The 14,331-nt window shown below is 29.0% G+C and overlaps 1 protein-coding gene across 1 annotated transcript in view; it reads right to left on the reverse strand.

Moving 5' to 3' along the window:
• Positions 1-10,169: 10,169 nt before the first annotated feature.
• The window catches only part of LOC107440015 (short-chain dehydrogenase/reductase family 9C member 7), a 40,271-nt gene continuing 36,109 nt past the window's right edge, over positions 10,170-14,331 (reverse strand). Inside the window, exon 5 of the mRNA XM_016052785.3 lies at positions 10,170-11,803. Within this exon, the coding sequence (XP_015908271.2) occupies positions 11,461-11,803 (343 nt within the window). The 3' untranslated portion in view covers positions 10,170-11,460. The remainder of the gene's footprint in view (positions 11,804-14,331) is intronic.

Genomic DNA, 14,331 nt, shown 5'->3' on the forward strand with positions numbered 1-14,331 from the left:
ACAGAACCATAGCATGCTGTGTTCTTGTGATTTAAGAAACTTTCAATTGAGAAAGCGTTTAGGTAGCTAGAATCCATAACTGGTAGAAGGATGGATATACTTCAGATTGTCTATTCTTATTTTTTATTAAAAAATTTATTGGGATAAATAGGGTTTAATTTTCTCTTATTAATGTTTTTTATTGATAATTTTCTTAATCCTCTATCGCCAAGGTTTGAAATAATGAATTCAATTAAATTCATTATTAAGAGCTCTTGGGATGCATGGGAATTGCTGTTCCACTTGAAAATTGTAATGCTATACTATAATATTCTGAGATCGATCCAGGTTGTAATTTTAGGGCCTATTTTTGTAAAAAATAGTAATTAGTATTTATTTTTCTAAAAATTGATGAACGTTTAGTTTTACCAGTAACTATTTTTTATTCATTTTTTTCAAGTCCACGTGTTTGTCCGATCGTTTCTCAGCTGCTTCCATATGGTTTTTCAAATTTGATTCCTATACATTTAATACATTGTTACGACATGAGAATTTCAAATTTGAGCTGTCACTTTTTCTGAAACGTTCAATTTGTGACGATTCCATCATAATTTTACGTCATTAGTTGATTGTTCATCAGCATTTATTAATAATTTTTTCGGCTCCTTTAACAAGGTTTTTCTTTTTCCGATATGTTATTACTACTTTTTGATTTTGCAACATCACTTTTTGTCACGGTCAGTTTGATGATAGTTTTCATAAGTTATTAATCATATTTTCGATTCTGTAGACCTAGCTTTTCAAATTCAGGTATTATTATTATGGTGTTATATTGCAATGTGCGAATTTCAATTTCCAGTTATCACTTTCTGACGTGTTCGATTCATTACGTTTTAATCAATCTTAATGTCATGATGCTTGGTAATAGTTTTCTCGGCAGTCGACCCTTTTTACATAGTTTTTCAAATTCTCACTACTTCGTTTGAATTTGATGCAATTCGTGATTAATTCTATCATAACTTCGCCACGTTTAAGGATAATTTTTCGTTTTTCATTCACCATTTTTTAGCTTTTTCCACAAAGTTTTCCAAACTCCGATATTATTAATATGCAAATATCGAATTTGATTTCAGATGCATTCGATTCCTGATGATGCTGTCGTAAAATCACGTTTCCAATTGTTAATCTATGTTCTAATGTTTTTAATGCTCTAATGTTTTAAATGCTTATAATCTTTTTATGTTAGATGTTAATCTATGTTCAATATTTATTCTCTCAGTATACTTGCATGGGGTGTTTAAATGCTCCAGCAAATGATATAAGTATCAAGTGCTGCTGCTAAAGTTAAAATAAAAAATTATTATCGAATCTGGTGAAAGCTTAGATAAACTAAGTTTACTTTTTGTTTAATTTGCATTACATATTAGTAGCAAGTTAATCTTTAATAATTATGTTTTTTTATTTAAGTGGGAATATTTATTTTAATTTCATCTCTTCATAGAAAAATAGCATTTTGTTTTAATTTACATGATTCAAGATGCATCTTTTTTTTCTTTAAAATTTCACTTTTATTCATTTTTGCATTGTTCAAATCATACAGGTACAAAGTATGAAATTAAACTAAACAGGAATATAAAATTAAACAAAAATTAATCAAGGGTTTTTCGTCAGAAGCATCTGCCATTGACTGCCAAATTGCAGAATTTGAGCAAAAATTATTTATTGTGTTGACTTAGTGAGACAAAATGTTATTATTTTTAAAAATATTTTTTTCCTCTTATATATGATATATTTCTTTTGTCTTTTCCACCATTTTTTTCTCTGTATCGTGGTGTGTTATATTTTTTTAATTGAAATTTAATATGCAGTATAATGTATAAATTATTAATATAAATTTTTTGTGGTTCACTTTATATTTTGACCACAGCACTGTCTGTATCTACTGGGATTTCAGACTGGGATTTTTTAAAAATATGTCTGGAAAACCTGGAAAAGACAGGGAATTTTGTTCATCTATTTAAGGAGCAACCCTGCATATTCTACATGGTATCTGAAATTTCATTGATTTACAATTTGTTTCGGTGAATGGGTTTCTTCATAGAAGATCCTCTTGAGGTGACCTATTTTAGAGCTTGTTGATTCAAATCATTGTACAATACAGCTGAAAAATCTCCCAAATTTCAATATACTATTTTTAAATAACAATTTAACTCTTTAAATGAGAATTTTTACATTTTAAAGGAATTTACATAAATTTGTACTGATATATATTTATTGATGGAATCTTTTTTTTTAACATGTAATTAGTGGATAGGTTTAAAATGTTGACTTGCACCTTTATCTGCTGTAATAAGTACAGTGACTATTTGATCTGTATGTAGATAATAGGACCAAAATGCATTCCCCTTATTTTATTTTAAGTCCAATATTTAGGTATATAATTTTCTGACTTTTATTTCTAAATTTTGTATTATTGTGAGTTATGATATTTTTAACTATACCTTCTTTGTTTACAAGATGTTTTTGGTTTTCTTCTTTCCTAAGGATTCCAAACAAACTCGTGTTTTACTTTGTTATTCTGGCTTTATCAATTCATAGCCATTATCTCTTTCTAACTTTTTATTAACCTTTTAAAAGTAGTAAACTTTTTGAATCTATTTCAATGCATTTCTATTGAATATTCTTAATTTAGTTTTGAGTGAGATAATTTTTGTTCTTCCAAAATTGTTTAGGAGAGAAAAATAATTTGATAACAACGTCACTAGTTTCTCCCTCGCTACAGTCTATATATGTGAAGATACAGTAAGTACAAAATATGTGAAGTAATTAATTTTTTTTCCTTTTGATTTATCTTTAAACCACATTTTCTTTGCCACTGTGTACAAAATGTCTGTATTTGTTTCTATATCTTGAAAAGTGTTGTATTTTACATATAGTAAACTTTTTTAATATTTGAACATTGGTTATTTGACCTATAAAAAACCTTAGAATTTCCCTACCAAATGATTAAAAGTGTTAATATTTTAGTAATTTAAATTCTTCATTTTTCTGGTTAATTAAATTAAAATTGTTATTCTGAGAAAATCTAAATAATATTTTTATTCTAAACTCTAGTTCTTTTTTATATGTAAAAGTATTCAAAGTAAGCAAAGCTTGATAGAATAATAACAAAACAATTAAATAAATGGAAAAAAGGTATAATTTCATGAATAATGTAGATGAAATCCTTTTATCTGTTTCTTCTATTGTCTGAAAATGTATAGATATTCTAGAGCAATAGACAAGATAGTTTGTGGGAACAGATTTTTATGGTCTGCTTTTGAAGTCTATTCAAAGGAAACTACCAATTGTATCATGAATAATTACTTGCTTATATCTGCAATGAAACTGTTTAAAGTGGTCTATCAAAGTCAGCCCTTTCAGATTTATGTCAATAAATTAAGGTTAAATTGACTACCAAATTGGCCTAGTTAATGCTTACACTTTGAAGCTAAAAAGCGAGTTTATTAGTTAACATTATGGATATTTGGCAAAGTTACTCCTTTATGAAAAACAATAGAACATTGTTTGAAATAATTTGTTTATGATTGATAAAACAATATTGCTGTGAAAAAACAAATTTTATTCGTTGAATTTTCAAAGACAAAATGTGATTGTTGAAAAGTTATATGTTGGTATTATATGTATTGTAAAAATGGAACATTGTTGAAAATCATTTGTTTATAATCTATAGATTGTTGTTAAGAAACCAAAATTTTACACTTTGAGGTTTCAAAAAAACGTTTGTTGTATTTAAATGTTGTGGTAACTTAGCAGAGAATGGATTTACAAGAGAATGGATTAATGTTTAAATCATTTGCTTGTGATAAAGAAAAAATGTTGCTGTGTAAAAACCTAAATTTTACACTTTAAAGTTTCAAAGAAAATGTTGAATTTATCTGTTTTGGTAATATACATACTTTTCAGAGTTACACCATTACAAAGAAATAGAATAATATTTAAAAGTATTTGCTTATAAAAAAAATTGTTGCTGTGAAAAAACCCAAATTTTACACTTTGCGGTTTCAAAAGAAAAATTGAATTTATATGTTGTGGTATTATATGTATTTTACAGAGTTACGCTATTACAGAGGAATTAAATCTTATTTAAAATCATTTGTTTATGATAAAAAAGAAATGTTTCTTTGAAGAAAACCTTAATTTTATTCTTTGAGGTATCAAAGAAAAAAAGTTAATGTTGAAAAGTTATTTGTTGGTATTGCATGTATTTTCAGTAACACCAATTCCAAAAAAAAACGGAGTGCTGTTTATCATTTGTTTATGATAAAAAAAATTTGCTGTGAAGAAACCTTAATTTTTCTCTTTGAGATTTCAAAGAATAAAATTGGATTTGTATGATGTGGTATTATGTGCATTTTGCATAGTTACACCATTACAGAGAAATGGAACCTCATTTAAAATCTTTTGTTTGTGATGAAAAAAATGTTGCTGAGAAGAGAAACCTAAATTTTATTCTATGAGGTTTCAAAGAAAAAAAGTGAATTTATATGCTGGTATTACATTGAAACCTGTCGAGTTGATCACCTCTCTAAGTTGACCACTTTTTTAAAAAAAACTAAATTCGTAATATTCAATAAAAAGGACCAAAACCTTTATAACATGACCACTTGTCTATGTTTTCTGCTAAAATAAGTCAAATTTGTCTGGGAGTGTTAGTGAATGTTTTTCTAAACTAACGGTTCTCAAGTGGTGTTCTGTTGAGCCGAAGAGTTCTGTTTAGTGTTAAAGGAGTTCCGTAAATTAGGAATTTTGTTTAACCTGTAAGGATTTTTGAAAACTTTAATTATATTTAAATCCAATCAATAATCCATTATACCAGCTGAACAACACTACAAAATCGCGCACAAAGTTGTCAGACAAATAACACAAATAATGAAGGAAAATGATTCCACTGTTTTTTAGTTATTTATTATTTGTTGCCCTCCTCAGTGGCTTTAGGTAAATTGATTAAGCCAAACGCATTTCTAATTGTTCATTCCATCAAAATAAAGACTAACTATATTCAGCATCATCTGGCTAAAGGCAACTTATGATATTATAATTTACCAAAACCATACTGCTTTCTCGTGTACTTATATCTTTGAGCTGTAAGAAATCTATCATAAAAATGTACAGTATTGGTGCAGCTGTAATCGCACCAAATTCACTCTAAAATATGTTGTATCTATATATTTGGTACCTATTAAAACTGAACCAATAACCATGATGCCAGTTGTATCCAATTACCAAAATTAAGCATCATTGGTGCCATTAATAGTATGATGATTCTTATGATATCCTGTAACAAATAAGTACATTCTCTCCAGTAATTTTTCTTTTTAGTTCATAGCTTATTTTTTGTTTCAATTAGTACCTATTACCAAAATTAATTAATCGTCATTGACGCATATAATAGTTTGCCGTTATTTTACGCTCTCTTAACCGAACTGAGTTACATTTCTCCATTAATTTTTGCCTTTTAGTACATAGCTTAGTATTTTACTTTAGTTAGTAATTTACCGAAATTAATTATCATTGATTTCAATGATAATATTGTTTTTTTTATGCTTATTCTCAAATGAATTAGTTCCACTTCTCCATTAATTTTGCTTTTAGGCATTTATTTTGTAATGTGTAAGAAATGTATGAACAACATAGATAACAAGATACTATATATAATGATGTAAGAAATGACTAAAGCAATGTATTGCAAGTGATTAACTTATGCAGGTTTCACTGTATTATATATATTTTGCAATGTTGCAGTAAAGCCCCCCCAAAAAATGCTGTAAGGAAACCTAAATTTTATTCTTGAAAGTTTCAAACAGATTTAAGTCAGTTCATATGTCTGCATCATAGATATTGTGCAATATTACTTTGTTCAGAAAAGAAAATGGTGCTTTGTATAATATCATTTGCTTATGTAACTATTTTGTGAGATTACAGAGCTTTTCGAACAATATATTTTATTGTAACTTGTATTTACTATACTTGTAAAGAGATGTATGAATAAAATTTGATATGTGTAATATATTTTTTTATCATTCAATAACATTTTATCAAAACAATAACAAAAATAACTTAAATCAAATATTTTTAATTCAGTATTTCTTATAATTACGATTTTTTTTAAACAAAAATCTTATCATGTGGGAGGACACTGATCCATTACATTACATAATAAGTTTATTGGAATCTCTTTGTATTCTAAACTTGTTCTGTTGGTTCACTAGCTGCCAAAACTATTGGTTTACAAAAAAAAATTTTTTTAAAGGTTTGTTATAGTATTTTGTTGAATGTGGCAATCTTTTATTAAACATAAAATTTCGTAAAATTGTTAAGCTGCTTTGGTCATTTCCTGTTTTAATTTTTTTTCTCTATTTTTTATTTTAGCAGTTTGCAACCACATTAAAATTTTAACAAAATTTGTGAAAATAATAGAATAGTATTTTTTAAAAATAATAAATGTAGCACTTAGTTTTTTGATTGGTATTAAGTTTTTTTTAAACTTAATTGCAATAATTTTAATTGTTATTCAGGATTTTTCTTCCATAAGAAATTTTCTGTAACTTTTAATAATCAAATTATTTCGATGCTACATAGTATTTTGACTGTAAAAGACAATTGTTTTATTGTTATTATTCCTTGTGCTTGTTTTAATAACAAAGAACTTGTTTCAGCCAAGGTGTTATGGTCTATATTTTACCACAGTATCAAATGTACAGTGTTTTAACAAAAGTAAAGGTATTTTTTTGCCTTAAAGGTTTTTAAAGATGAGAATTAGCAAACATTATCTATATATTCCCTAGCAACAATTTTTCCTTTGGCTGAAAATTGGCTTAATAATATGGATCCTATAAGAACAATATTGAGAACAACACCGAGAGAACAATATTGGGATAGTTAGATTTTTAACATTGGTCCTAGAATGGCCTATATTGGTTGTAAAATATCGGGTGAATCGAACAATTCTATTTGGAGTCAATATTAGAAAAAGAACGACCCTTTGAGCCAAGATTCGTAAATGTTATGTTTATTGCTAGGGTATATATGTAAACAAAGAAAACAATAAAAAGAATGTTAAATAAAAGAAGTTTAGAAAATTAAAGAAAAGATATATTTTCAGTACTGTAAGAAAACACAAATAATTAAATTCGAAAAGGATAAAACTTATTTGAAAAAAACGTGCTAATAAGCAGCAGAAATTTCAGAAAAAAGTATCAATACAAGAAACGAATGAAATAAAAATAAAAATATGACCACCGAAGCCGACGTCTTCAGGGGGTACCGGCCTCGGTAGCCATTAAAAACAAAACCATTTCTATTTGAGGGAGAAGCAAAAGCTTAAAATATCTCCCTCAGTACCCCGATGGTTTTGTATAGAGGTCCAGGAAAAACAAGATACATTCAAAAGAATAAACAAATTACGAAAAGAAAATCAATAAAAATCATCAGAAAATTAAAAACTCACAGTCACAGGTCAAGAATCAACTTCAAAAGCGGAGGAAAAGAAAACACTAAAAACTGAAAAACAACGCCCCCTATAATAATGCGCAGTAAAAGTTTAAAAATGATATGAAAAGGTCAGGAGAAGGAGATACGTAGATAAATTAATAGAATGCTTAACTGGGGCTGCTCAGTTAAGACTAGAATTGCGCCCTGTTAAAAGAAAAAATTATATAAAAACTTAAAAACCATCAATCATTTTTTTAATTAAAAAATTAACATTACAAAAATTAAAAGGAAAATCATTTTTACTCAAATTATTTAAAAAATTATCCACAGCTTCCCGAAAACTTTCAACATTATTACAAATTTTCTTGATCCTAACTAATTGCGAAAAAACAAGATTTTTGAATATTTTACTACACAAATTAGTTTTAAAGTTGCAGAAAAAAATAACATTAAAATTAAAGGCTTTTCTTTTATCAAACACACCAATTTTAATAAAATTGTTAACAATATCAATTTTAAAATCTAAATATTCAATATTAAAACAATTTTCATTAGTTTTTTTCAGGACCAAATCACCAGGATAAATACTATAAATAAAATTATAATCATCACAATTAAACAAAATCAAATCATCAATGTATCGGAAAGCATTAAGTTCTTTATGTTCAAGAAATTTAGCCTCAAAAAAATGTTGGCAAAAGCCCCAGAAAAGGAATTACCTTGTGAAATTCCAATAATTTGTTTATAAAAATCTAAACCATTAAAAAGAACATTCTCAAAAAGATTAAACTTGCAAAAATTCAAAATAAATCACAAGTTTCACCTAGGAACTGCACCAAATTTGAAACCAGTTCGGGAACAACGAAGGGTTGACTCAGAATATGACATATACTTTTCAACCTGGAACCTATGTTTGCAATACCCCTCCCAATGCTTCTGTTAGATACCAAAAATGTATGTATACGCGTTTTACCCTTATCGCACCCCCACTCCCCAGCCGTTGCTGAGATTCGAACCCGGTTCACCTCATTGGGAGGCGAGAGCTCTATCCCCTGAGCCACCGCGGCTAGATAAATAATATTTGCCAACATGTTTTCCAAGTTGGAGTTTCATTTTGTTATCTCAAACATGCATTTTTTTCAAGACTTATATAATACTAAAAAATTTTGCCCCTATTCGCTTCGCTCACCAACCCTCGTAATTGCCTCTGATCTATTTTAGTTTTTTACTTTAAAATTCACTATTTTTCAAAAAAAAAAGAATAATAATAATCAAATAAAAAAAGAGAAAGAGATTACTTTGGTTATGAAATATATAATTTTCCAATTTTATGACAGAAAATTTTGTTAGTATGTTGATCGTGACAATACAAATGATTATTGCATATGAAAAAAAAAAATATTTGAACTTGGGAATATAAAATGTATGATAAATTAAGGAGTAATTTCACTTGTACATTTCTGATTGTGATGCCACAATTGGCATTACATATTTATTTCCTATCTTTTAAAAATATCTTTCATTACTTAAGCTGATTTTTATTAATAGAAGAATTAGATTTAAAATAAATCAAAAACTTAATCTTTTTAAACGAACATAAAATATTTATTTCTTCTCTTCTAGATCAATGTAACGGATACTTTTTTTTTTATTTCATTACTAATGCAGACTTATAAATTCACTGTCGCCTCTAATCGAAAACAAAAATCTATTTATAACTTTTTATTCTAAATTTCCAACGGCTAAATGTTTCGGTTGCATGGTAGTAATAATTCTCATAAATTTGTTGGCGACTCGTGATCGCCAAGGTGTTCTTTTAAACCCATGTTGATATGCAAGTTGGCTTTGTTTTGGCTATGGTATATTAGGATAAATCGCCAACTTTGGATCTCCTGCCCATACATTCTCTGTCCGTTGAGAATAATTATATTCACTTTTAATTTCAAATTTGTGGAGGCTGGGAGCCCTTTGGGGTCTCCCCAGTCTCAATTTTTAAAACGGTCAGAAAGGATGTTCTGGCTTTATGATCTCTCAATAGAGAGTATTCTGATTTCATCCCTTTAAGGGATTTCTTATTTTTTGATGAAGAAATGGCCATTGTCTAAATCACAAATTATTCTTAATAAAATCTAAATTTACATTCAACGATTTGTACATTATTTCCTGGAAACTCAATTGTTCAATTCTTTCATTAATGGCCTAAATGAACATTCATATATTACAATATACAACTATTGGCGACTACTGACGGAGAAACAAAACCTCCGTCATACTGATTAAATTCTTTGTACTACTATTATTATTATCATTGTAAAAGTTTGTTGCTCTTTTTTTTTTAACGAGATTTTAAACTGTATTAATTTTTGTGACGATTCAATTTGTGAACTATTTATTGTGGTGGAACATTATGTATCATAGTATAATTTTCTTTTTATTGACAGAGAAATTGCCTGTCGTTGAAGTGATTGTCGCTCAAATGAACACTATCTGAACATTACACATATGCTGATTTTTTTAGGTACTTTCATAGAAACTTAGATACTTTCATACATACATAGGTACTTTCATCATTCCTTTGTGTGCTTTCATAGAAATGATTACTCTTAACTAAAACTTGTTCTTAAATACATTTTTTTTTTCATTCCAGCTACAAGAATGACAAAGGTTAAGACAGAAGTTTTTCATATAGTAGAACATTCAGCAAAAATAATAAATGATTTATTTTAATATGTTCAAAAAAGCTACAAATAGTAAATCACAATAGTTTATACCTATATACGAAAAGATCTATATTAAAAAGGCAAACTGTGAAAATAAATTCTAAAAAATTTGTCCCTAATCAAATACTTCAACAAAATAAAAATATTCTTTAACTTATATATATCACAGAGGAAAAAAAATCTAACATGACAGTTAGTTTCATTATAAAAATCTAAATCAGGTATAATAAGATTAAACTCTTTTTCTATGGATAAGGTTTTCTACACTAGGGTGCGCTGCAAGCTCTTTACTCCATATACTTCGGGTTACTGTTTCCGATGTATTTTGAAGTCATTTGGCTCGTTACGTGACCATTGTATTTTGAGACACTCCTCAGTAGTATTTATTATATGCGTGTATTTATTACCTGATTTATTATTTATATTGTTTAGTGAAATTACATACATTTGCAGGCTTGTTTGCTCAATTTAGGCTTATAAACCTTTGTCAAGTAGAAGGACAGATAGAACAATTTAGAGAAGGACATCACAAAGAATACATCCAGGGTAACAACGGGATTCGAACCCGCCACCTCCACGCTTCACATTGCGTTTGACGAGCGATACAGTTCGGCCAGGTAGGCCCCTTTATTATTTGTATTTAAAAAAAGAATCGAAAGAAGAAGATTGAGATTTTCTGTTTGCTGCGTTCTACGTAGGCAACAAAAATAAATAAATGAAACAAATCTCAAAATTAGTTACTAAGTTCGTCTACAAACAACGGCGCTGACTGGGAAAACCAATAAAAGAGATGTTTCCCGCGGCATGTTAGATCATTCTAACTGGAAAGTTTGCACGAACGTCTTTTAAATAGTGGTTTTTATCAAAATAGTTTTTCGTAGTTTTTCTCAGTTTGTAGTACCATCTGTTGGTAAACTTAGTAACTAATTTTGAAACTTTAAGTCAAGAAATCGCTGGGTTTCAAAGCAGAAGGCGGCAAATCGCACATTTCTATCACCTTCCGTTTTCATCAAATTGATTATTAGTATCGTCAGTCATTTTCAAGATACTCAACGGCATATAAATGTATAAAAATTGAATTTTAAAACAATAACTATTTGAGAACAAAATGTGATTGTTTCATGTACAATTCCACAGAATTGACCCCAAAGTAGATAACTACTTCCGAAAACAATTATCCCAGAACAAGGTAAATAAATATTTTGTTCATATGTGTCCCACTTACATGTAGATCAAATCAAATATCATCATTTTAGTCCAAGCAATTTCATTTCTGTGCAACAGGTGGATCGATTTTAAGTATAAATTCGTCATGAAGGGCTAAATCAGCAAGTGGCTTGGCAATTCTGTTCATGAACCAGAAAGAAAATCGTGAGTAAACCGTCCCTGGGTTGTAAGCATATTTTGGAGTTAAGGCCATGACGCTTTCTTCTAAGCAGTCCACAACTTCCTGAGGTTTATCACTTATGGAGTATGTCAAGAATTTCATGACATTTTGGATGAAACGCTGCGAGTAATTACTTGGAAAGTATTGCTTCACATCTTGTGGGGCTTCATCCCATGACTTCGCTATATATTGGTTTATAGCTCTTTCATTCGTAATAGGAGTTCTGAAAAAAAAATTAATAAAATAAGATCATGGTTATAATATTTTTATTATACAGGGTTATTCATAATTCTCTCCGCCTGTAAACGCCATTTTTCTTTACTACAGCTGGCTTCAGTGGTACATGTTACTGTCATCTACCGGCAACTGCTTAAATTAAAACTTGGAATACTTTCGGAATAATTTCATATGCTCTTTTTTGCCATATTCGTCTTCGTTTTTTTACTATAACGCTTCGAAACCCCGGAGGGAATTAAGAATAACCCTGTATATAGAGTGTTTCGTAAGTACCGACCTTACATGGGCAATGAAATAAATTTTTTTCATTTCATTACTCATGCACAAAATCCATTCAAACAGTACTAATTTTAAGGATGCTAATTAATATTCAAGTGAGAGAAAAACAAAAATGCTGTTGAAATCTTGGAAAGTTTCAAAACCTGTTTGATTATCAAAAGAAAAAGAGAAGAGTCGTAGAGTAGAAACGTCTCTAAGTTTCATAAGGTAATCAAACTTGTTTTGTATTTCATACCGCCTCCCTTGCAAGTGATTTGACAGATTGCGTTATCGTTTTTATTTCTTCCTTCCTCACTTAAATATAAATTTGCGATTCCTAATGCGCATACTGTCTTAATTTCATTTTATCTAGGATTCATAAATGTATATTAAGAGCGATATTTACGGAACACCCGGAATATTTCGCACATGAAGATATTAAAAATATTAGAATACTACTTTAAATTAATATTGGGTATTTGAATAGTTTGGGTAGCATTAATGAATGTTTAAAACGCCGTATGCATATATACTTTGCCCAATGAATGAAAAATAAGAAAACCTGTTTCATTACCTGAATAAAATAAAAGGTGTTTCTGTAAGTACTTTACAACTCCTCCCTGTTTCCCTCAGCAATCAAACAAATTTTATTGTTTTGAGCTCTGTGCAGTGGTAATTCATTAGTTAGCGTTTTAGCTTTTTCCTCCCATGAATATTAATTTGCGATCCTTAATGTGCTATTTTTTAAAATTAATTTTAGACAAGGATTTTAAAGAAATATACATTAAGGGAGGTTCTTATAAAACACTCTGTATATTTTAAGATACCTTTACAGAAGTTATTAAAAAACAGAACGAAGGGAAATTGTTGCCCTTAGGTACCCAATGAAGATGAGACAAAACACTAACTGGGTTTTAACAAAACAACTGATTCAANTGATTGAATATGAATTTTTTGAGTGCTTGAAAATTTTTGTAAAGTGCTTGAAAAGTTTTTAAAAAGTGCTTATTTTTGATTCAAAGATTTGGCTACGCACCCTGGTTAGCGTTTTAGCTTTTTCCTCCCATGATTATTAATTTGCGACCCTTAATGTGCTACATTTTAAAATTAAATTTTAGACAAGGATTTTAAAAAAATATACATTAAGGGTGGTTCTTATAAAACACTCTGTATATTCTAAGATACCTTTACAGAAGTTATTAAAAAACAAAACGAAGGGAAATTGTTGCCCTCAGGTACCCAATAAAGATGAGACAAAACACTAACTGGGTTTTGACAAAACAACTGATTCAAAAAGCATTAAAAAAAAACTTTGATTTAGTCAAAAACTAAAAATTGGTTGGAGCAGAGTAAGTGTTCAAGAGCACATAAAACCACATGGATGCTAGAAATCGAAGTCATATCACCATAGAAATTCGAAAGAACTGTAAGAATATGAAAAACTGCTAGACAGCAAAAAAGTTCGGAGCGTGGCCACAATAACTCAAAACAATCTTATCCCTGCAAACGAGAGCTACTAAAGAAGTTGAGAGGGCGCATCAATTACGGAGACAAGAATATGATTTTAGATTATTCAGGTTATGGAAATTCAGGTGATTTTAGAATTATTTTTTAAAAGTATTAATGTTTAAGGGTAGTTTAAGTTACTAAAAGCTTTTCGTCACCATTAAAAAAGTCGCTGTTAAAAAAGATAAAAGTTTTAAAAAATTAAAAAACACATAAATGTACAAAAATCGAAAACCTATTGAAAATTTCTGACCTCTTAACTTCACTGTCTTACATTTTCGCGAAAATCAGCAAAAGTTCTAAAAGTTATCAAATGTTATTTCTCTTTATCCTAGAATTCAAAATGACAAGAGAAGAGTGCTCTAAGGGGAATTTCAACGGACTTATGTTCCTCTAAAATGAGATGAAAACATTTTAGTGCTCACCGAAGGATTTTTATAGCTCTGAGCATTAATGGTTGTATTTGGGTGTATAAAGGTATTTTACTTTGCCACCAACTACAAGTTTTTCTTCCACCTAGTGGATTTATGGCTTTAGAGAGATAATCACACTCTTCAGAGCATGCTTCTGTATTTAGGTTCTGTGCAGTGTAGACCTTAGTTCTAAAAGTTCGCTTTCACTGTAGTTTTTTTTACTTCTTGTTCAAAACTATCACACTTTTACCGTTAGAATCCCCGAAAACTTATCACTTCAGTAGAAATTGAAAAGTCAACACTCTTCTTACTTTGGATGGTGATTTCTACCATCCTG

This window comes from Parasteatoda tepidariorum, chromosome 7, assembly GCF_043381705.1.
Source record: "Parasteatoda tepidariorum isolate YZ-2023 chromosome 7, CAS_Ptep_4.0, whole genome shotgun sequence".
NCBI lineage: Eukaryota > Metazoa > Arthropoda > Arachnida > Araneae > Theridiidae > Parasteatoda > Parasteatoda tepidariorum.